Below are 22,127 nucleotides of genomic sequence, written 5' to 3'. Positions count from 1 at the left end.
TGCCGTTTGACCGACCCCTGTATCTTTTCTTCACATCTTGATAAAGGGTCTCCACACAGGCACAAGAAAAGGAGGGTCAGAGTGTCCAGCCTCCGGACCTGATACCTGAAGGGGGACAGTTTAACTACAATGGTTCCCTCTGAAGTGTCTCTTCCTGTTTGGCTCTCTTTTTTTTCTTGACTTTAGACTTCTTAGTGGACGAAGCACATGATCCAGCTCTTGGTATTCTGGCTGCTTTCACACCCTGGTTACTGTTACTGGCTTTGCTTCTTTCACATCACTACGAATATTTTATATTCAATTTCTTCCAACATCTATTTGATGACGTTTGATCACGAAACCCTAAACATGGCAGGTAGTCTTTGGTAGCAAGGTTTTATGGTCATAAGTATTCAGTCACACCTTTACTCTTGTGATGTGCTTAATCCAGCCAGGACTACTCTCAAATTATTCAGGCTTCTATATCACTCAGCCGTTAGTCCGCTAGTCCGTTAGAGTTTATTATGTCCAACATCCAGCACAGTAACCATTTTCTCCCCGGCACCAAAGATGAAAAGAAATATAAAAAGACAGATGAGGAAATGAGGTGTCGTTACGTCGGAGGAAGAATGGGACATGAATATCAAACAAGGAAGTTTGTGTGGGAAATGGAGAGAAAATACACAAGACGTCAACATCTTCGTCATCCATCAAAATTCAAGCATTTTCATCTTTATTATTTCAAAGAAGAACAAAGATCACACTGTTCTTTATTTTCTCTCTGCTGTCTCATATGCAGAAAAGAAGATTCTTCTCAGCAGAGGTGGTTAGAGAGTAGGTCTATGAGAGCGTGACTCTGCATCCATTCTGTTTATCACTGCAGCACATGGTCCTAAGAGTTTCATTATTTGTGAGTGCTGGTGTCTGCGTGGGTCTGTTTGTCAGATTCATTACCACGCACACTCATGCAGATGTTTTCCCAGATGCAAACATTGTGGCTTCCGTAAACAGTGATTCCCACATAATTACATTCTGTAACTGACCAAGGGGTTTGGGGGGGGGGGGGGGACCTAATAAATATTACTGTGCACAAGTTGCTCCACTCGAATATCTTAAATGTCAATTATGCTGAATAAATATGCAGCTCCATTGCTTCACATAAGGTTTAACAACTAACAACCCTCACCCTGAGTTTGGTGATGGTTGATCACATATTGTGATCGGCTAGTGAGTTGTGTCACACACACAGGCAGCACACACTCATACACACAGAACAGGCCGGTAGAGAAACCTTCAGGTACGGTAAAAGCTTTTGTGATTTTTCGATGGTCCACTGGATCACCATTGTGGCAGCTAATGTGAATCTGAAAGAAGGAGAAAGTGAGAGAGAGAATGATGGAGAAAGAGAGGCTGCATATTTTGTCTTGTGCCAGTAAGAGGATGATGCTCAAACTTTAAGAAGTAAAATAACAACTTTAAACCTAGAAAACCTAAACGTGGCAGTCAGTGCTGATATTGTCGCATGTCACCACAAATGAATCAGTGTAAAAATATTTGGGGATTTTCGGGTCATTAAGAAACTGTGGTTGGGACAATTTAGAACCATGGTGGGCCACCACATTCTAGGCAATTGATGGGAAACATTGAGTAACCCAGGAGCATGCCACAAGCAACTCAGCACTATTATAACACACAGGCTACTCACACACTCAAACAGCCGTTCAAGTGTTTAATGAATGTTTAAATACGATGGGTCTGAAATAGCGTTGGAGAGGAAAGCATGCATGAGACCAAAAATGCCTCACCTAGGAATAGAAGAAAATCAACACTGGAGCTCAGAAATAACTTCCCAAATAACACACAGACTTCACTGCCAGAAATATCTCCCATATTTCTACCTGCTCGTGTCTTTGTGTATTAGCTTCATTGTCTGCTTCACTGGAGTGCACAGAGACGTCGGTAAGGTTGTTGGTTGGGAGAATGGCGGAGGACGACGTGTGACAGCGGGGTGAGAGCTGGAACTAACGCACGGAGCAACAAGCACATGACATCCATTATCTCATGACGGGTCCCTCGGCACCTTTTCGTAACACGACATGAGATCCCACCACTTCTCATCAAAAAACTACAAACTCAAAAAGGTGTAGGTATAAAATCTAACCTTAACCCTAAAGATGGAACTATGAGCTGATTGATCAATTAGTTTATAGACAGGATGTCAATGACAAGACTTCTGGTAAATGAAAAAAGATATTTCAAGTCACCATTTGGGCTCTATAGCCAGTTTATATAAACTTTGCTTTTGAGATAATGTTTTATTCACACTATGGCTGGAAGCTTTTTCCAGGGACAGGATCCAAGGCTTTGTTGGTTGTAGTATTTTTGATGGAGGTTATTAGATTCAGAGTTTTCATAAATTCTTGAGTTTTATAATTCATAAGGTTATAAAGTGCCTGCAGATTCATTTTTGCTATAAAGTTAAATTTGTAGTACAGTTATTCTGGTCCTGACCGGAGAGGGGGCTGCATTAACATTGTGTGGAGTTGGAAGCAGAACGATCCAGAAGTCTGATAATCTACACTACAATTTAAAGATGGAAATCAGAGGCATTTGTGAAAACAATCTCCTGCAGCACTAATTAGCTCTCCCTGGTTTTTGTCAATTCTGTCTCCCTTCACTTTTCCTATTCATCTCATTTGATGGTTATCGGATGAGAAAGGTGTGAATTGCCGCTCACAAGCAGCCTCAGCAGATTCTGCAGCGCTGCCATCACTCCTTCATCTTTCCATCATTTCCCATCCCTCGTTCCTTATCCTCTGCCCGGTCCCTTTCATCTCCGCAGGGAAAACAGGATGTAATCACCAGGAAGGAGAAAGACGCGGCGCACACACATAGCAAGTGTAGGTGTATGTGTGTGTGTGTGGTAGTTTTTCCTTATGCATAAACTTAGTAAAATAAATTCAATAACTCTGGGGCCAAACTGTGGCAATCATAGTGTGTGTGTGTGTTTGTGTGCATGTGTGTGTGTGTGTGTGTGTGTGTGTGTGTGTGTGTGTGAATGTGTGTGCGCAAATGCTAATGTCCATGTCCAGCCACCACAAGCGTTAATGAGGCAGGGCCTCAGCCAGTTTTCCCTCCTCTCTCCTCTCCCTCTCTGGAGAAAAACACACAATCACATAATGGTCCACCAGGATGGTGTGAAAAAGAGAGGAGCAGAAAAAAATGGCGACTGGATACCGGTGGGAGGCGAAGGAGAGGAGATGGAGGGTGTGGATGCAGAGAGAACTGTAATAATTGGTCAGTGTGGGCCCGAGGAAGACGAAGCCACAGGAGGATAAGTGAACGTTTAGATACAGGAGCACGAAGCTGGTGAAAATACAGTGCCCATAGTGGGCCGCAGTCCCAGTGGGAGCCAGAGGAGAGTGGGTTTACTGTCCACCACACTTTCCTGTTCTCTAGAATAAGGTAATATACATAATGTGCCCTTTATTTATGATTTTCTCACTCTTGATTTTATCTTTGGAGAAATGAAAAGGAAAGTGTCATGGGAAGGGAAACAAAGCGAGGGAATCGCTGGTGTTGTTTATCATTGAATTGCTCTCGTAATGAGAATCGAATGGGGGCTGGCACGTTGCTATTATGCTTCTTGGCAGGGGCGTCCGTGTTTGTGAGCATGCACTATAATCATGTGCGCACAATCCCAAGTGGCCAGTACATGTTAGAGCCTCCAGTTAGGAGTGTTGGCTGTAAGCTAACTGACAATTGCAGAAACACAGACACTGTCGCTGCCAGGTGTGTTGAGGAGGTAATAGTCAGCGGGGCAGACCGGCGGCCAGCGGCTTCGGGAGCGACCACTGGAGAGAAAATGAGGAGCAGCCTCAGGTGGAGTCTGTCTGAGGGGCCAGCTCAATATCTGCTGCTGTTGTTTATCCCATTCCCCTCTGTCCCCTCGCACGGCTTTGCATTCTCCGAACAGTTTAGCTGTTTACCTACTTTACTCGCTCTCCTTGTCCTGCCTGCTCGTGTTCACACCCATTTCCAATTCTCTGCATTTTTCTCTATCTTGTTTCGAAACACTCACTCGCATCTCCCTCCGTCTCCCCCCTGCAGCTTCGCCACGATTTAATCCCCCTGCAGGCCTCCTCCAAAAGAGACCGACAATCACATGTGTGTTTATCGTCTGTGTCTCCTGACAGGATCCAGATACTAGAACCCTGGACACACACAGTCTCAGGGTGATGAGATACTCAGCACATGATGGACACGTTGTTATTTATCATTTATCACAGTGTAAATAAAAGAACTGCCAGTGCAGCAGCAGAGAGATTAAAAATTTAAAGTTCACATTCAAAGGGATTGTGCTTTGTGAATCTGTATTGTTTCCACGAACGTTCCTCATCTTATAGGTTTTTGCAGATCAGACTAAAATCCAGGTAATGAGGCTCTGACACAAATTTTGGAAGCTGTTTCTATTGTAGCCCGAAGACAAAAAGCCTGACTCACTGTGTTATTCATAGTTTTTGTTAAATCTAATAAATGAATCTGATCTGTTTTGAATAAATCTTAAATTTTAAATAACTAAAAGTGAAGATCAAGTACGAGCATTTTAATCTAATTAGTGTTTTGCTGCCAGGCCCATGATTACCTCTGCCAAAGAAATTATGTTTTCACTGTCGTAAGTCTGTTAAGCAGGATTACTCAAACACTACTAAAAAACCTAATTGCAAAGCGCATCTAGATAAATGGGCAGATCAGATTTTTCACTTTCTTTAAAATGGTCTGATAGTTTTAATACTTTAAGCCATTTTAATATCTGTTATTTAAATGATACCTAATTTTCTTCTGCACGCTCAATTATTAGATATATATTAGTATATATATTATTATTATATTATATTTCATTAATTAAATCCAAACTATTTTATTTCACCACACCTGCTTGAATGGGGCAAACCCTTAATCCACCAGACTTTTGACAAATCATCTTTTACACTGGGAACACACACAGACACACTCAGCTCTATAAATGTCATTGCTCTGGTTTGAGTGTGACCAAATGCGTCTGTGTTCTGTCAGTGGCGATACTGTTGACATTTAATGTTGTGAATAGGAACGTTGTGTATATGTTCACCTCGGCTTTTCTCCGCACTGATAAAACTGGCCTGTGTTTTTCATAGCAACACCACATGTTTGTTTTACTGTACCGAGCCCGAAGATGAGCTAAAGGTAGAAGTCACAACTAACCTCAATTTACTTTATACCCAATAATAAACTTTTATTAAAATTATTCAGCAGTTTATTTTTTACGAGAGTCTAAAGTCCCTCTGCATTTTATTTTTTTCCCCCGTACTACCTCATTGTCACCTCTGTCTTTTGTTCACTGAGAAGAATAAAAGTCACAGTCAAAGTCACACACTGTGGTGGAAGGAGCACTCGGCAGCACAATGGTCCATCTCTCGAGGCACTAAGCACTGCACATTGTAATTTGAAATCCCTTTTTCTCACTTCCTCCCTCTGCACTGTTCATCCTGAGGTGAATCTGAAGTGCTGCACAGTAAAACTGTACTTTAAAATAAAGCAGAAGTCCCATAGTTTTCTCTCTGCTCCTTGTATGAAGTAGTTGGCAATGTCTTATGCATTCATGATTTTGAAGTTAAAGACACAATTCTTCATTAATAAAATATAAGAAATCACATGAATATATTTTACTATATATAGCGTGTACTTAAATCATCAAATATTCTCTTTTGACTTTAATGAAACCCATTAATGTTGCGTTATTATCCAGGAAAGAGGAGAGGATTCCCATGTGTGTTAACTAGTTTGCTTGTATATGCGTGTGTGTGCGTGTGTGCGTGTGCGTGTGTGCGTGTGCGTGTGTGCGTGTGCGTGTGCGTGTGTGCGTGTGCGTGTGTGTGTGTGTGTGTGTGTGTGTGTGTGTGTGTGTGTGTGTGTGTGTGTGTGTGTGTGTGTCGTTGGGTGTGTTAGGTGAAAGTGTGTAACCCAGTGTTGGAAAACAAGTAGACGTTTGTATTACATCCCCCCCCTCAGACCCCTGCTAGCTCATGAAAAATGAATGAAGGCCTGTGTGCGTGCTTGTGTGTGTTTGTGTGTCCATGTGTCGATCTCAACATAGGCTGATCAGCCATTCTGTTAGATCTTCTACTCAATGAAAGGGACTGCACCCCCACTGAGAAAACTGTGTGTGTGTGTGTTATTTTATATATCGACATCCTCTTGTAGATGTTGTTTATCTGCTCATGAAGAGGCAGCAATGAAAATGTTCCTTGAAACTTCCTTCCTAGTTGTTAAGGTAGCATTAACCTTTCCTTCTTCTCTTCTCCATCATGTGTCTCCATCTCTTAGAAGTACAACCTCTCGCAGAGCGGTGGCCAGAGTGACAGAAGAGCACATGACGAGGGCGAACGGCTTCACAGCAGCATCCTGACCGGTAGCCTCGCTCCTGCACCCGACCACACGCCCGGCAGCACTAGCGAGCGGGCATCAGAAGGAAGGAAACGTGCGACCGCCCCTCCTGCAGGCATGGTAATGAGCTCTCTTCTGCAGATTCGCTGGTGTGAGTGTGTGTGCACGTGGATCCACAGTCATGTAAGGAAACAGCCTCCAGACTGTGGGTGTTGAGAGTTCAATCTGATAACCCTGCACTAGACATGACAACTAAGAGAGAGAGCGAGGTAGATGCCTGATAAGAGCTGGTGCAGACGAGAGTGTGTAGCTTTGCGTTTTGGAGCAGTAGACGTCAGCTGAGAACTATATGTTATCATAGAGGAAAGTGAAGAGGGAGAAGACAGAGGAATGAAAGACATGGAGGAATATAAGAGGGGAAAGAACAGTGAATGGAAATAGAGGAAGAAAGAGAAGGAGGGTGATGTTGAAAAGAAGGAGAGTGGAGATTATAAGAGGGAGAAAAAAGAGCAATTTAATTGCAATTGGTTCTTCATTTAGTTCTTAGATGTCTTTCTTATATGGTCCCTAAGAATTTATTCTCTACAGTATACTCATATTCCTATAGCAGGATAAGTAGTAATTACCTCCGCCGAGGAGGTTGTCTTTTGTCTGCGTTTGTTTGATATTTAGCAGGATTATGCTAAATCTAAATGACGGATTACCACAAAACTTGGTGGAAGGATGTGGTTTGGACCAGGGAAGAAGCTATTTAATTTTGGTGTGGATCTCAATCAGGGGTGGATTGTGATGAAAAACATCAGGCATGTTTAGTTGACTGATATTTATGAGTGTGCACAATTTAGTGCAGATCCAAATAAAAATTTATTTGTGGTGAATTTAAATATGGTTTCTGTTGGGGACTGTTGGGCCTTGGCAGAGGTATGCACTCTATTGAGTGCCATGCAAGTTTATCCATTGGGTTTGTTAGATCTCTTTCTTCTTACTTGGTCCACAAACATTAATTAGATATGGAATTAAAGTTATACATCCCACCTGTTTTCATTTGTTATATGTAAAACAGAAGGATAGATGACAAATTAGAGCAGAAATTACTTAACATCTCTTTACAAAACAACACTAGAGGCATGTTATGTGAGGAAGAAGATGCAGGAGAAAGAACAAGGGCTGTTTTGGAAAAAGAGGAGTAGACGGCTCCAAAGATCAAAGAGAGCAGTGAAGGCAGAGAATGACAAGTGGGGGCAGATAAGACCATTATAACATAAATGATGGACAGAAACATGAGGGATGAAAAGAGGAAAGGATATGGAAAGCAAAAGGAGAAGCAGAGAGTGGGAAAAGAGAGAAGGGAGGTGAAGAACTGAGAGAGAGGTAGCTAGAAAGCGAGAGAGGAGGGGGAGAGAAAGAGAAAGAATTGATTAATGGTCTTGGCCTGTGACAGTAGGAGCTTTTCCCCAGGAGAGAGGGGGGGGGAGAAGAGCAGAAGATGAATTATTAAAAACTAGAACAAGAGGAAGAAGGAGGAGGAGGAGGAGGAGAAATCAGCACAAAGAGGAAGATAGTAGAAGAGTGGTTCGTTTGGGAGGATGGGAGAATGCAGGGAGGAGGAGGAGAGGAGAACGGAGAGGAGGTGGGGGAGGAGCAAATTGAATGACGGAGAGAGATTGAAAGAAAACAAGACATTGCTGAAGGTGCTGAGGTTGGACATTGCAGAAGAGGATACATGGTGGTGCTCATAAATAACCAAGGGTAATGAGACGAGTGTGTGTGTGTGTGTGTGTGTGTGTGTAGCAGCTAGTCTTCAGTTATGGTGATGCAGCAAATACTGTGGGTGACCTTGGTGAGGGTGTCACCGCGTGAACCGCTTCTTATATCGACTTTGCTGTGAGCTCTCTGTATTTAATGGATACACATGTCCACAGTATGTCTGCGTCTCCATGCGCATTCATCACATCATTAGTTTAAGACGTCTTTAGGAAACACTGCAGAAGTCTGAAAAGTTTTTTTGTTTTTTAATATAAAATACTCATATGAGATGTAACTGAATTTATTCAACAGCTTTTGTCAAAGCAAGAAAACATATTTCATAGAGTGTTCCCGCTCTGTAATATTACATCATTTTATGTTTGTTTTATTATGTTCTGGGAGTCTTAGGTTTTTTTCCAGTCTAATCAGATTTGACTTTTTAATGTGAATTCTCAACAATTTCTTACTATTTATCAAAAAGACGATTAAGCTTTACTGAGCTGCCAGTTTTTTTAATGAAGGTTTGGAGGGATGTTCAGGGTCACAGCGTCGTTCTCGTAATATAGTAAACGAGTTTCCAACCTAAAGTTCAATGCGCTAACATCATATTAAGATACTGTGAGCTGTAAATTCACAGCTTCTTCGCTGAAGACAGAAGGAAATGTTTCTTTTCTGCAGCTGCCTGCACCAATCGCAGACATCTTCACCAAGCAGACAGGACAATGGGTAGAAGGATTTTCCCCCTGGAGAGCAGTGTGAAAGTAATGAGCGCTTACTCTGCAATTAAATCTGGGGTATGAGATGCCATCAGAACTGCACACTGACAAAAAAACTAAATGAAACTTGAAGGCACTGAGTAGAGCACAAACCTCCTCCAAGCTCATCAGTCTTCTTAAAGTCAATCAAGCTGCGCCAAACTGCACACACTCAGATATCAGTTCCCTAAATATGCCAGATTCAAGATCCATGAATTATTCCCTGGGATTTTGGTGAAAATGGGAAAAACGCCCAATCTCACAACCTTAAAGAAAGTGGGAACATTTTGATGGGTTCTTTCTTGGCCCGTGTCCCATCATTCCACCAGGTTTCATTCAAGTCTGTGTTTTCATTTTTAGCATTATCATACTGACAACCACACAAACCAACCAGCCAACAAACAAACAAACCGACAGGGGTGAGAATAGAACCGAGACAGGCTGGGAATTTCACAGACACTGATGACGTGTCCTATATGTTGTCCTGCATTATAGTCTTCCATGTATCTCCCTGTTGTCTTTTGTTTATCAGCTTAGTTGAAAAGTCCAGTTTGGCACCGGCGGCCTGTCTGTTGTTTTGCCGCCAGATTATGAAGCCACAAGGGCGCTATTGCTGCTATATGTTGCTGTCGTGTGTGTGTGTGACTGAGCGCATGTGGTAATTTAAAAGACAGCAAGAGAGAAAAAGAGAGAGACAGAGAGCACAATAGAATAGGATATAGCGGATTGTGGCAATCCGGCCTGCCAAGCAGAGCGCAGATAAATCACAGGATGAATTTTTAATGAAATCTCCCCAAGGCTGCTGAATGTTACAGAGACGCCACAGGGTTCTTTTTTCCCCAGTGTTGTTTGTCCCATCACTCCCTGGCCTGTTTTTGATGGTTTCCGAATTTTTGTTTCTTCCTTTTACTCTGTACTCCAATGAAGCCGTGTGACTTTTTCACAAACACCACTTCTAAGGTGCTTTTTGCCTGGTGTTTATCGCCCATGCGTTTTACTATGAGGGAGCTGTGGCCTGTTTTGTCAGCGTCGGCACTAACAAACCTTTGTCTCCGCAGCAGCTGGCAAAAAATATTAAAAATCCTATTTTTCTTCATCTTCCTTCTCATATCTCATCTCCTTCTGCCGATTGCTCACCTCTGTCGACCTTATTTGTTTGCATCCTCCACATCCTCATCTCTCATTCTCTCCACACAAAGCCCCATATCGCGTGTTTTATCATCCAAGCACTCAGCATACACTTAAAGGTCCCGTCTCATTAAAAGTAAGACCACACAAACACAAGTGCGATGCTCTGAAATGATAGCGAATAGGTTATTTTGTGAAAGGAAACACTTCTCATGCAAAGACACAGGTGTAAGGTATCCGTCAATCACAGCTGATATTGTTCCAGCGAGATTGTCCTTGGCGTAGGGTCGTGAAATTTCGAGCAGATGGTCACAGAGAGACAGGAAGAGGCTGAGAGAGACGAGCGGCAGCGGAGAGGAACAGGACGTCACTGGAATCTGCTGCTACTGAAGGGAAGTAGCTGCCACTGACAGGGTCTCACCATAACACCTCCAAGTGACATGGTTTTACTGCAGAGCACCGAGCAGAGGGTGATGGATAGAAGTAGTGGATCCATGCGTGTTGTCTTTGCTTGTATGTGTTTTACGTGTCTTTGCCATTCGTACCTGCTGCGTGCAGGTTTTGTTTTGAATCGTTTGCCTGGTTTCTGCTCTTGTGTCTATGTGTGTGCACATTAGTTTCGTACACAGCGAGTTGTAAATGCTGTGTAATGTGGTTATGTAACATGGACCTGCCAGCCGGTCGGCCTCAGTGGACCATGAAATGGAATGTAATTGGTAAGTGTGTGGTCTAAAAGCTCTATTCAACAATGGCATCAGAAGGTATACACACACACACACATAGTGCATGGTGTGTGCCAGTGGCTTGCAGACGTAAATGCCTGTTGCTGATGCCTTGGTAAGTGAGAAGAATCTCAGGCAGTGGTATTTTATTGTGTCTCCCAAACTGATTCCTGAATTGTCCCTTTTTTTTTCTTTGGATATCTGAGCTTTGGTGGAATCACTTCCTTTGGAGCAAGATGTTTCACAGGAGGGAGAGGGAGAGAGAGAGAGAGAGAGAGAGAGAGAGAGAGAGAGAGAGAGAGAGAGAGAGAGAGCGAACATTTTAAAATTGGATAGTTTGCAGGTGATTGGCTCACGGTGAGCTTGTCAGGTTGTGATTGGATGAGAGAGAATGGTGAAACCGCCGGAGCCAACAGGAACTGTGGCTGTGACTTATGAAGACTGACTCCTGACTGAACTTTCACTTAGCTTCATTACGACACATTCCTTACTACATGACTAATATAACAGCTTAGTAGGAAGTTGTCTGTGTTGTTGTGTATTGTTTTAGCCAGTGAGGTAATTTGCAGGATGGTTTTGAGGGATATTTTGCAACAAGAGCAGTGATGCACTCAGGCAGGTTTTAAACAAACCCCCAGAAAAAAACAGTTTAGCCATTTCATGTGCATTTACTTATAGTTTTACCCTCAAACATAGTGGCTCATTATGTCCTCTTCATCTAATCTTTCACGTTCATTGCCTCGGCAGATGTCGTTGTAGCAATGTAATTCAATTTGTGCATCATAAATTGAATTTGGAGACATATCAGTTTTGATTTTGCCCTTACAACTACATTTTTCGCTTCCAAGAACCAGCGTGAGGTCAACCTGCTGTAATTACACACAGTGTCATTGTGTGACACCGGGGGTTGTCCCAGGCATCTGGCTCAAGGTCCTCTGTGACCTGACCATCATTTATGATTTATTCTCTCACTCACAGGCAAACTGTTGGACTCCTGAACATACTGTGCGACTGACCTCCAGATTGTGTGGAGGTCAGGGCGGAGTCAAGGACGGCCACAGCGTTCTCTAACAGATTGAGCGTGAGTGAGCGTCTAGGTTGATGGCAAACAACCCGCTGAGCTACAGCCCTGATGATAATAATCAGGATGTTAAGAGGACATCAGGGGCTTCAACATAGAGCAGTTGCAAAAATAAAACTGTCCGTTATGTCCATATTTCTCTTTTAATCTGTTTTTCCAAAGAAAACTGCGCTTACCAACTGTTAATTTTTCGGGAATGCACTAAATGTTTGTCCATATCAGGGTGAATCTGTAAAATCCTGCATCGGTTCTTTTTTGGCAGTAACTTATTTATCATGTCGCTTATCTAAATGTCATAAATCAGGCCACACGCTGGCCTAAGGGGTCGATTCCTGTCAGCGAGTCCTCCTTAACTGCTCTGATTTACATGGTGATCAGAGCGGCTGGGCAACAACTCCCTCATGGTCGAGTAGTAGTGACAAACGTGCACGCAGATACACAGACACTCTGCTCGCAGTGTGGTTTATGGCTGCAGAAGCTCCTATTAGCCACGGCTCATAAAATCTGCGACTGTTGGTCTGTTAAACACTGCTCGGAGAAGGCACACACGTAAAAAGATACACACACATACACACACACACACACACACACACACACACACACACACACACACACACGTGCATTTAGATAAACAGTCAGTACGCTCACAGTTTTTTTATGCAACGCTTTTTGCTTGAGAAGAGTGAAGAGAAGAAAATCATTGCATCACACTCACAGACTCCAAATATCCTTCATAGCCCAATAAAGGAGAACTGCAGGGATTTTATGTTCAGTTACGTTGCTCATTATTGAGTAATCTGTCGAGTCAATCTTCAAATTGTTTTTATTGTTCGACAAACAGTCAAAAAACCCGAGAATAATCATAGAGGAAAGTAGGAAAACCTCATATTTATTTATTTATTCATTATTTATCAAAATAAATCAGTAAAAATAAAGAAATCCGGTAATATTTTCGACACTACTACCATTGGAGCTTCTGAACGAAGGAGCTTAATATTTTTGACAGATGCCTCATAACACTAATAAAGATATATTGGAAACCGCGTTTCAAGGTAGAGCAAATTATTGATGGCCTGAACAAGTCAAATGAAAAACTGTAGAAACATATCTCCGCCAAGGCTCAAGAGTCCCCTCATGAAACTGGATTTAAATTTAATAGATTTTTATTTTTGCTCAACACCAATAAATATCAATCCCCTAAAGATGCCTGAATTTTTAATAAAGATCCATCAATCGATCAAGAATTATTCTAAACGTTGAAAAACTGTCCAGTGGTTTTTTTTGTAATCCTGCTAACAGACAAACATTGATAAAATGAATCCACGTATGTAATGGTGATCCCAAAAACTGAACTACATTTATTATTTCATAACATTTTAAGAGCCGCATTTTCTTTCAAGGTATCTTTATTCATCCTGTGTCACTCCAGGGTGCACAGTTGAGTTCCTGTGTGAACAAAGTCTCTATTTCGGTGCCCCACTCCACACGAGCTGTGAGGCCGTGCTGATTGTGCAGCGCTTGTCCTCGATTCTGTTGATGGCTTTATCTCACTCACTCCGGTGAAAGAGAATGCCCCCAGTTCAATTAGGAATGGGAGGAAGTGTGTGTGTGTGTGTGTGTGTGTGTGTGTGTGTGTGTGTGTGTGTGTGTGTGTGTGTGTGTGTGTGTGTGTGTGTGTGTGTGTGTGTGTGTGTGTGTGTGTGTGTGTGTAGGTGGTCCTTGGATTTCAAGTAGATTGATAGTAGCGCTCGAGCTTCCCTATCCATACTACGCCAAAAAGGTCATCTCTCTGCAGTGTGTGTGTGTGTCTGCCATGCTTGGTGTGTGTTTCTATTAGTGTGTGAGTGTAGTGAATAAAAGGAAATGTGGCTTTCTGAGATAAGCAGCCCTACTTTGCAGCTTGTTGAGAGCAGCCTCCTCATGTTGAACCGGGTTGTGCACTTCAGGCTCCCCAGCATAGCGTGATAACCACTAATGATTAAAAATGAACCTCTTCCTTCAGATTCAGGTTAGCAACTGATAATCTAAACAGGCGCTTGTGATCTTAATTGTTTTAATAGAATATCTTTATATTTCTATAAAAAGCTGGAGGAAAAGAAGATAAGAGAGAAAGTGAAAGAAGGGATGAAAAGCCGGGAAGACGCATATCAGTGATCCAGGCTGTGAAAAAGTAAAAAGATCTAAACCCTAGTAACCTTACGACGATTCTGATTCATACACTTTTTTATGTTGACAGTGTAAAGTGTCGATATTTCAGAAAAACGATTTGAAATAATAATTTGGTTCGGGTCGTGTTTGGTCACATTGGCTGGGATACTTGATTTTTTACACCACACCAAAGTTCATATGAAATGATTGAATGAATAAAAGCATTGTATCATATTTTGTTATCTTACTTTATTATCCTCCTATGATCATTTACATGTTGTTCTTTGATACAAAAGGGTAATGCTTTTTAACTCAGTTGTGGCAAGAAAAAATATGTGAACCCTTTGGAATTTCCTGTTTTTCTGCAGCAATTGGTCCTAAAATGTGATTTGATCTTTATCTAAGTCACAAGTACATGAACAAAAGGTGCCAAAGCTAATAAAAACACAAGTAATTATAACCTGTTGGGTTGTTAATGGACACACCCGTGAAACATTCACAAGGCTGGTGCAAAAATAAACCCTGGATTTAATAACTGGTCGAACCTCCTTCAGCAACAATGACCTCAAACCAGCTTTTCTAGCAGCTGTTTGTGCAGGAGGATTCTTTGTGGATCATTCTTTCCACAGACCTGCTTCAGCTCAGACATATTCCCAGGATGTCTGGTGTGAACTGCCCACTCGAGTTTAGTCACAGCATCTCCATCAGGCCGCGCTTCTACCAGAAGTGGATTTTCTTGTTTGAAGTCGTTCTGTAGCAGATTGACTTCAGTGTTTCGAGTCATTGTTCTGCTGCATCACCCAACTTCTTCTGAGCTTCAGCTGGTGGACAGAGACCACGACAATATACTGGAAGATACCTGGATAAACTTAACCTTTTGGGATGATGTTGCTCTGTAGTGCCACTTTTACACCATATGTGGTAACGGTTGTTTTCAAACGTTTCAACCTTCATTTTATCACATCGTCCCAGTCGCACTGTAGAGTGTCGTGATTGTCTTTTTTTTACCTCACTGATAATTCTGTGTTGTGCTCTTGGAGTCATCTTCACTGACTATCATTGTCATTTTCACCATCATTGACAGGACAGTGCAAGCATGAAATATTTAAAACTAACAATTTAGTAGCACTTAAATGGCACTTACTTATAGCACTTTGTAGTTTTGCTCTTTTGAAGAAATTGTACTTTCTCTATTCTTGTTGTTCTGGGTTTGTACCCTCATGGTTGAATGCACTTATTGTAAGTCGCTTTGGATAAAAGCGTCAGCTAAATGAAATGTAATGTAATGTAATGTAAATAGGGAGAGAGAATGGGGAAAGAAAGGCAGCAAGCAGCTCGGAATCGAACACGTGGCCACAGCATGAGGACTCCGCTCAGCTTTTGTTCATGTCATTACTCGATGGTTTCACACACTACCACTCTGCATGTGTTCCGACAATTTCATACATAAAGGCAGGTAATTCCAAAGAGCTCACTTAGTTTATATTACCACGGATGTGTAGGTTTACACCATCATCACTTCTCTATATAGCCACTTAAAACTCTGCTGTATCAGTTGTACATTAATATTCAATTAGACTTAATGGTCAGATATTTAATTGATCTCCCAACACAAAGTGTTTTCGTGCCACAAAAACAACCACCCACTGAAACACTGATGGATGAAAGGATGTTAAAAGCTAACGTACAATTTACAAGGTGTTTCCATATGAATGTAAAAGCTCAGGGCCCCATCTGCGAGGTATTAATTGCAGATTGCAAATCACAAAAGCCTCAGTTCCACCTGCTCCTCTCCTTCATCTTTTTTTTCTTCTTCCTTTCAACTTTGAATTCATCCTCCAGTCCCACAACCTTGCTTGTCCCTTTTAAAGATTCTGCTCTGTTCCCATCGACATCCTCAGCTGTCTTCTCTTCCATCTTCAGGCCACTTCTATTCGATGTTGTTTACTCTCTTCTGTGATTCCTCCTCTCTGCTGATCCCCTCCTTCCATGGTTCTCCTCTTTACACCTCCTGGAGAGTAGGAGGGAGCAAATGAGAAAGTCTAAAGAGCCCACATGAATTCCTCGAGCCGGAATGTCTGATTGATTGAATTAGCACAGGTGGAGGAGAGGATATGAGTGTGGCGGTCAGATGAATTTCTGAGAGCTGTGTGCACATGTGTGCATGCAAGCGTGTCAGGGTCAGGGCCATTAAATGGGAGCTGCCGCTGAATTAAGAATTGATTTCCCCCCCCACCTACAAGAGATACTGTGTGCATGAGCACAACGAACACTTCTGCACAAACATGCTTGGTGGGAAAGGAAGCGGCCGGGTCCGTGTTTTTGCTTTATGGTTGTGGTGCAAACGTACGTGTGGTGCAAATGTGTGTTTGTTGGTTGTGTGATAGAGTGAATTGTGTCATCAACAGGGAGACCAAAGCTCAATTTGATTCGAGCTAAGTCAGTTTTTTTGGAAGTTTGTCATCAGTGGTGCCGCTGCTATAGCCATATGTGTGTGTGTGTATTTGTGTTGGTTTGTGTGTACCGGTATGCTTGCATCCTCCATGTTTTAAGGCTCCCGGTCGATTGTAATCATATAAACCTAATGTGATTTACAGAAATAACAACTTAGTTATTTCTCATTGTCCTTTCCCTTTCAGAGGTCCTTCCGGTCCTTCAGTAACGATGACCGCCATGTCATGGCAAAACACTCCACCATCTACCCGTCCTCTCAAGAGCTGGAGGCAGTTCAGACGCTGGTGTCCACTGTGGAGTGTGCCCTCAAACATGTCTCCGATTGGCTGGATAAGAGCAGAAGTAACGTCGACAGCAAACCAGCAGACAGCACAGAGGAGGACGACCCTGGCGATGAGCCTAGCGAGGAAACAGTGGAATCCAGTAACAGCTGCAGGTAAAGTAGAAGTAACACTTTATATTTTTTACATTCAATAGATTCATTATTTAGTCTATTAAATCCCAGAAACTCGATTGACACAGAAGGTGACATCCTCTTGTTTTTTCATGCAATGGCTGGAGCTGCTTCTCTTTGACGAGGTGTCTGATGTCAGAGGGTAGTGATGATGATGCTACTCACAGCTGATTTTAGCCAAAACATCTTGCTCAAACAGATTCTCACATTTGGTAGAGCTGTGCATGGCTTACAAAGATGGCAATTCCACCCCCGCATCAACCTCAGCACTGATCCCTTGTGTGAAAATGACTTGACTGTGTCGTGTCATCACAGACCAGCGAGAGAAACTGTAAAATTCTCCAAATGCTTAAATAGCTTTTATTTTTTCTTCGTCAATTAATTGTCTGTCGATTATTATACAGATTAAGTGATCACTCTTTTAGTGCTAACATGTGCTAAGAAATAGTTTTTTATTGCATAACGTGTATAGACCAATATCTTTCATATATTCGGACAGTCGAGTGAGACAGTTCTGCTCAAAGGCCTCAGTCTCAGGCAGCAGAAGCATGTTTGGCTCTTGAGGAAATTCACTTCACTACTTGACAATCTCTGGGCAGAGTCGCCATGGTCAGCGATCTCCATGAATCTCTTTTATTAAGGGTTCACTACTTCTCATTAAAGCCTTAAATTGCCTTGTCAGATCTTGTTTTGCGAAGCTGGCACCTTATATTTTCATCTTTAACGGAGCTCCTTACCAAACATTAGTTCAACAGTAGAATAATGTTGGTTTTAAATGGAGTTATGCTATTATGTCAGGCAAATTGAGTTTTTATATTGGGCATCACGCCTGCAGAGTAATTCGATTGATTAGATGTGTCAAAAAAAGTAATTATGATTAATTATGAAGTATTAGTGATCATAGTGACTTTATTACATTAACAAGGTCATTTTCCTTTCAGTTTTTATACTATTTTGCTAAATCTCTGATATCCAGGCATATATATGAATGTAAAAATTGTAAAATTAGAGTTTTTCATCCATACATTGAACTGTCTATGTCCTTTCTTCCCCTTTAGCAACAAGGAGTCCAGCAGCGGTGGCGTGCTGTGTGGCGTGATGAGGATCGGCCTCGTGGCCAAAGGCCTCCTGGTTAAAGGCGACATGGACCTGGAGCTGGTGCTCATGTGCAAAGGCAAACCCACACAGACATTGCTGGACACTGTCTGTCACCATTTACCCACACAGATCGAAGTAAGAGACACACACACACACACACACACACACACACACACACACAACAACACACAGACCTACACAAACACACCTACACACATGCATACATTCAGACACATGATGCTGCTTCCTGCTCTCAGCCTTTTGTTTTCTTGAATACACTTGTTTACAAAACTGATGCTGACAAACACACACACACACACACACACACACACACACACACACACACACACACACACACACTAACATCTTAGCCTTGCAGTGACATCCCAGTCTGACAAATTATTTCCAAAAAGTACTATTTTTATCACATAATCCTCTCCAGTGTCAGAAATGAAGCTATTTGGATAAGCTTCCACATTTTATGAGTGTCTCTGCTTGAGTTTGCTAACTCCCACAGCTCTGTGTGTGTGTGTGTGTGTGTGTGTGTGTGTATAAGTTCATGTGTAAGTGTAAAGAGGTGAGTCGTGAGTGTTGGCATAAGTAGGCAGCAATATCTGCAAGTGAGAAGTTGAGAGGTGTTTGTATGAGTCATGTGTGATTAATACTCTTGTCACTACGTCAGTGTCATGTTTCCTCATTAACAAGTCATGGCACAGAAGTGGAGCTCCTTACATTCGCTCTCACACACACACAATACAAAACACACTGACACCTACAGAGAGGCCACACTAAACATGCAAGATCATTTTTTATGTGCTGTGGTTTATGAGTCTTGTATTTATTTATTTGTAATACACAAGATTGAACTTAATTCAATCTAGTTCAATAGTTAATAGTTCATTCTTAAACTAACATAATCTCTATCCTAAGCTTTCACCCAAGTTTAAAACAAGTCATGTATTTTGATGACCAGATTTTTGGCCTCACTTCGATGGTGAGTGTAAAACAATGAAATAATACAAGTGAATACACACAAATGCAGTCAACTGGCCAGTATTTTGACAACACCAAAAACAGCCCCACATACTTGTACTTATAGCAAGTTATCTCGTAAGACTTTTGTCGTTGCACTGATTGTCCAATTTGTTTTGTTTGCATTCACACACACATTCTGTGAAGGTGTATCACGTGTGGACAAGTAAGATTCTGATACTTCTCCCATTTAAAGAATGTTATTTTAGCTCAGAATATCAATAACATCCTGTGGCCAGAAATAGACCCGTTTAGAATTCAACAGTGAAACAGAATCACCAAGGCAGTTTTATTTTCATCCTTAAATAATGTTGAATGAGTGATATCTCAGCAGAAGGCTCAGATATTTACTTCTTCTTTTCAATCGGTGCCACGTTGTGACCTTCATCATCCACTTATGTCTGTTTGACACATGACAGAAGCTGACAGAAGAGAAATATGAAGTCACGAGCTCCTCGCCCGAGGCAGCCATCTTGGTACAAACTACGACAGAACCCAAACTCACGCTGAAGATTACTCTCACCTCACCGACCATGAGGGAGGATGATGATGAGGAGGAGGAAGAGGAGGAGCAGGAAGAGGAGGAGGAAGAAGAGCAGGAAGAGGCCGTGGAGAACGGGGAGGATGGAGAAGAAGAACAGGAGGAAGTGCAGGAGGAAGTAAAGGAGGAAGAGGAAGAGAAGGAGAAGAACGGGCAAGGTAGGAAACCTCCAGACAGGAAAACACACTGAAACACAGACAAATTAATTTTATATTGCACATGTATATTTTATTGTGTAAAGCTCAGATGTTTTTGTTTCACTTAACAAGAGGTTTGACCCTATTTACTTGTGCTGAAACAAGACGCGACAGCTACAGGACACAAACCAGAGCCGAGCACACAATAACTGTTCAGTCTAGTAACAATCTTCTGTCCCCAAGCCTCCCGTCCGTTTTCATGGGTAACAGGAACTGGTTATAATTGGTTGTGGGCGGTAGGACGGGGAAGCAAGGCCAGCAGGTCAGGGAAATCAATAACCGAGCAGCAGCGAGCCGGCCATCCATCCTGTGGCGCCCGTCCAACTAGACACTCAGGTCTCCGAGAGAGATGAGAGATGAGAGATAGCTCGAAGGTTAGCCGTACATCACGCCACGTGCCACGGCAAGACGGACAAGACCGCTCGTATTTTCTCTCCTCACACGGAGAAAAGCACACACACTCAAGAGAGGACACACACACACAGTCGTATTTTGTACCTGACGGATGAAGATAGCAGTCACACTAGATGTCTGAGATTTCATCAGGCATCGCTGGAGGTCGAGGGGGGTGGGACAGTTTGTCTAATAGGGTTATCTCTTAAAAAGGCAGGGTGTAATACTCGTGCACATTAAAGCTGGGCTCAGACTACAGGAGTTTCAGGCAGGTATAACCCTGATTCAGCTTTGGTCAGTATCCACGTTCGGCCCAGTGAGAAGTGGCGTACGCAATGGTTATAAATGAGGCCCCAGAGCTAAGCAATGGTTCATTCTGAGGGTAACTTCACCAAGCGTGCTACTGTTGACAGATATTATGAAATCTCACTGGAAGAATAGATAACCTGTGTCTCAGGCCAAATTTCTCAGCCTTCTTAGACTTCTGCTTAGAGCAAGTTCTCGCTCCACGCCACTGGAGCAATAGTCTTAATAATCTCCTGTAGTGTGTGCAATGCGCCATTGTTTTCTAACGTTGTAGTGTGGGCATGTTTAAGATAATGGAGACAAATATCTGCGAAGCTTCTGCGTATCTCCGTGATGCAACCGGATTTTAAAATCGTTTTTATTTAACAACTGTAGTCTGAGCCCGGCTTAACACATTCGACAGGTACAAAAACCAGTGGTGGTGTCAGCATCTCTTCTTTTAAAACTGATCCTGCCTGTGTTAGAACGTTGTTAGCAACACATTAGAGATATTAAATATCCTTGAAAGACACAAAGTAACATAACAACACAATTCACACTTGTTAAGTAAAAAAATAAAAATTGCTGTGGGATTCCCATGTGTGCAGAATGTCTGTCAGCTCTGGATATTTGAATTCTGTTAAATGATTTAATATCGCTTTCTAATTTAATAATCATCTATATATCACTTTTAAACAGTTTTAAACAGTTTTAATCAGTCAGTGGTTTTATCTATCGCCACAGATTACATTTTAGATTTTGTGGTCTCTGGGGAGGAGGGCGCTGCGACCGTAAATCAGAGGAGACCCAATAGCAAAGGGTTGTTCCGTTTCTTTTGTTTTTTTTATGCGACTGAGGGAGAAGACGACGTCAGTGACACAGAAGGAGATAATGATAAAAGCCGAGTGCTGACTCAGCGATTGAGAGAACAGTGGGAGGGCTAACGAGAGGAGAAAGACTGGAGTGATCCACAAGTAGCAGCAGCAGAGTTTTCAACACGCAGCCTGAGATTCACCTGAGATACAGAAACACACGTCCTCATGCCGGAGAGAAAGCGACGCTGCCATAACGGCCAGAAGAGTTCAGTGATAATGTTGGATGGATTTTTCTCGCTTGCGTTACTACACGTTTGACATTTCGAACCAATAACTCGAGGGAGGGATTTTTTCTCTTCATGGGAGATTGATGAGGAAAATATTTACCTAGTTTGAGTTTTCAAACGGACGGAGAGGGCTCGTCAGTGTGTTTTAGTTCACCCCCGGTCGGCCCCCACGCATAATAAACACTCCTTTAAAACCCCATGTAACCACACTCATTCATACACAGCCTCATCTGATTCAGCTCGCCCGGCACATCCCAGGCTTTGTGCCGAGTGAGTGTGCAGGAATTCAAAAATAGTCTGGTGTGTCGGGCGACATGAATCAAATGCTTTGATATAAAAGTATACGAATGCTCCTCTTTTACCAACTCTGACTAAACCCTGCCTTGATTCCTCCTGTGTTGCGTTTGCCTCGGACTGGGTCAAACTATCTTAAGATTATTTTTTGTTCTTTTATTTTATTTCAGTTTTCCTTCAGGAGCACTTGATTCTGTGTTTGCCCAGACAGGGTGTTGAATTGCTTTTCTCTGCACCATTTCTTTACGAGCCTGTGAAATCAAGTGCACATTACGAGAAAAAAACACAACAA

General features: G+C 42.3%; 1 protein-coding gene across 6 annotated transcripts in view; it reads left to right on the top strand.

The window, feature by feature from the left end:
- Positions 1-22,127, top strand: part of strbp (spermatid perinuclear RNA binding protein) — a 75,842-nt gene that overhangs the window by 38,313 nt on the left and 15,402 nt on the right. For all 6 annotated transcript variants that reach the window (XM_034603198.1, XM_034603195.1, XM_034603194.1 and 3 more), the window contains exons 3-6: positions 6,346-6,525; positions 16,625-16,875; positions 17,952-18,126; positions 19,443-19,722. In XM_034603198.1, coding sequence (XP_034459089.1) covers positions 6,523-6,525; positions 16,625-16,875; positions 17,952-18,126; positions 19,443-19,722 — 709 coding nt within the window. In that variant the 5' untranslated portion in view covers positions 6,346-6,522. The remainder of the gene's footprint in view (positions 1-6,345; positions 6,526-16,624; positions 16,876-17,951; positions 18,127-19,442; positions 19,723-22,127) is intronic.

Source organism: Hippoglossus hippoglossus, chromosome 12 (assembly GCF_009819705.1).
Source record: "Hippoglossus hippoglossus isolate fHipHip1 chromosome 12, fHipHip1.pri, whole genome shotgun sequence".
Taxonomy (NCBI): domain Eukaryota; kingdom Metazoa; phylum Chordata; class Actinopteri; order Pleuronectiformes; family Pleuronectidae; genus Hippoglossus; species Hippoglossus hippoglossus.
The sequence above is the reverse complement of the archived record's forward strand: the minus strand, read 5'-3'. Positions and strand labels throughout refer to the sequence as shown.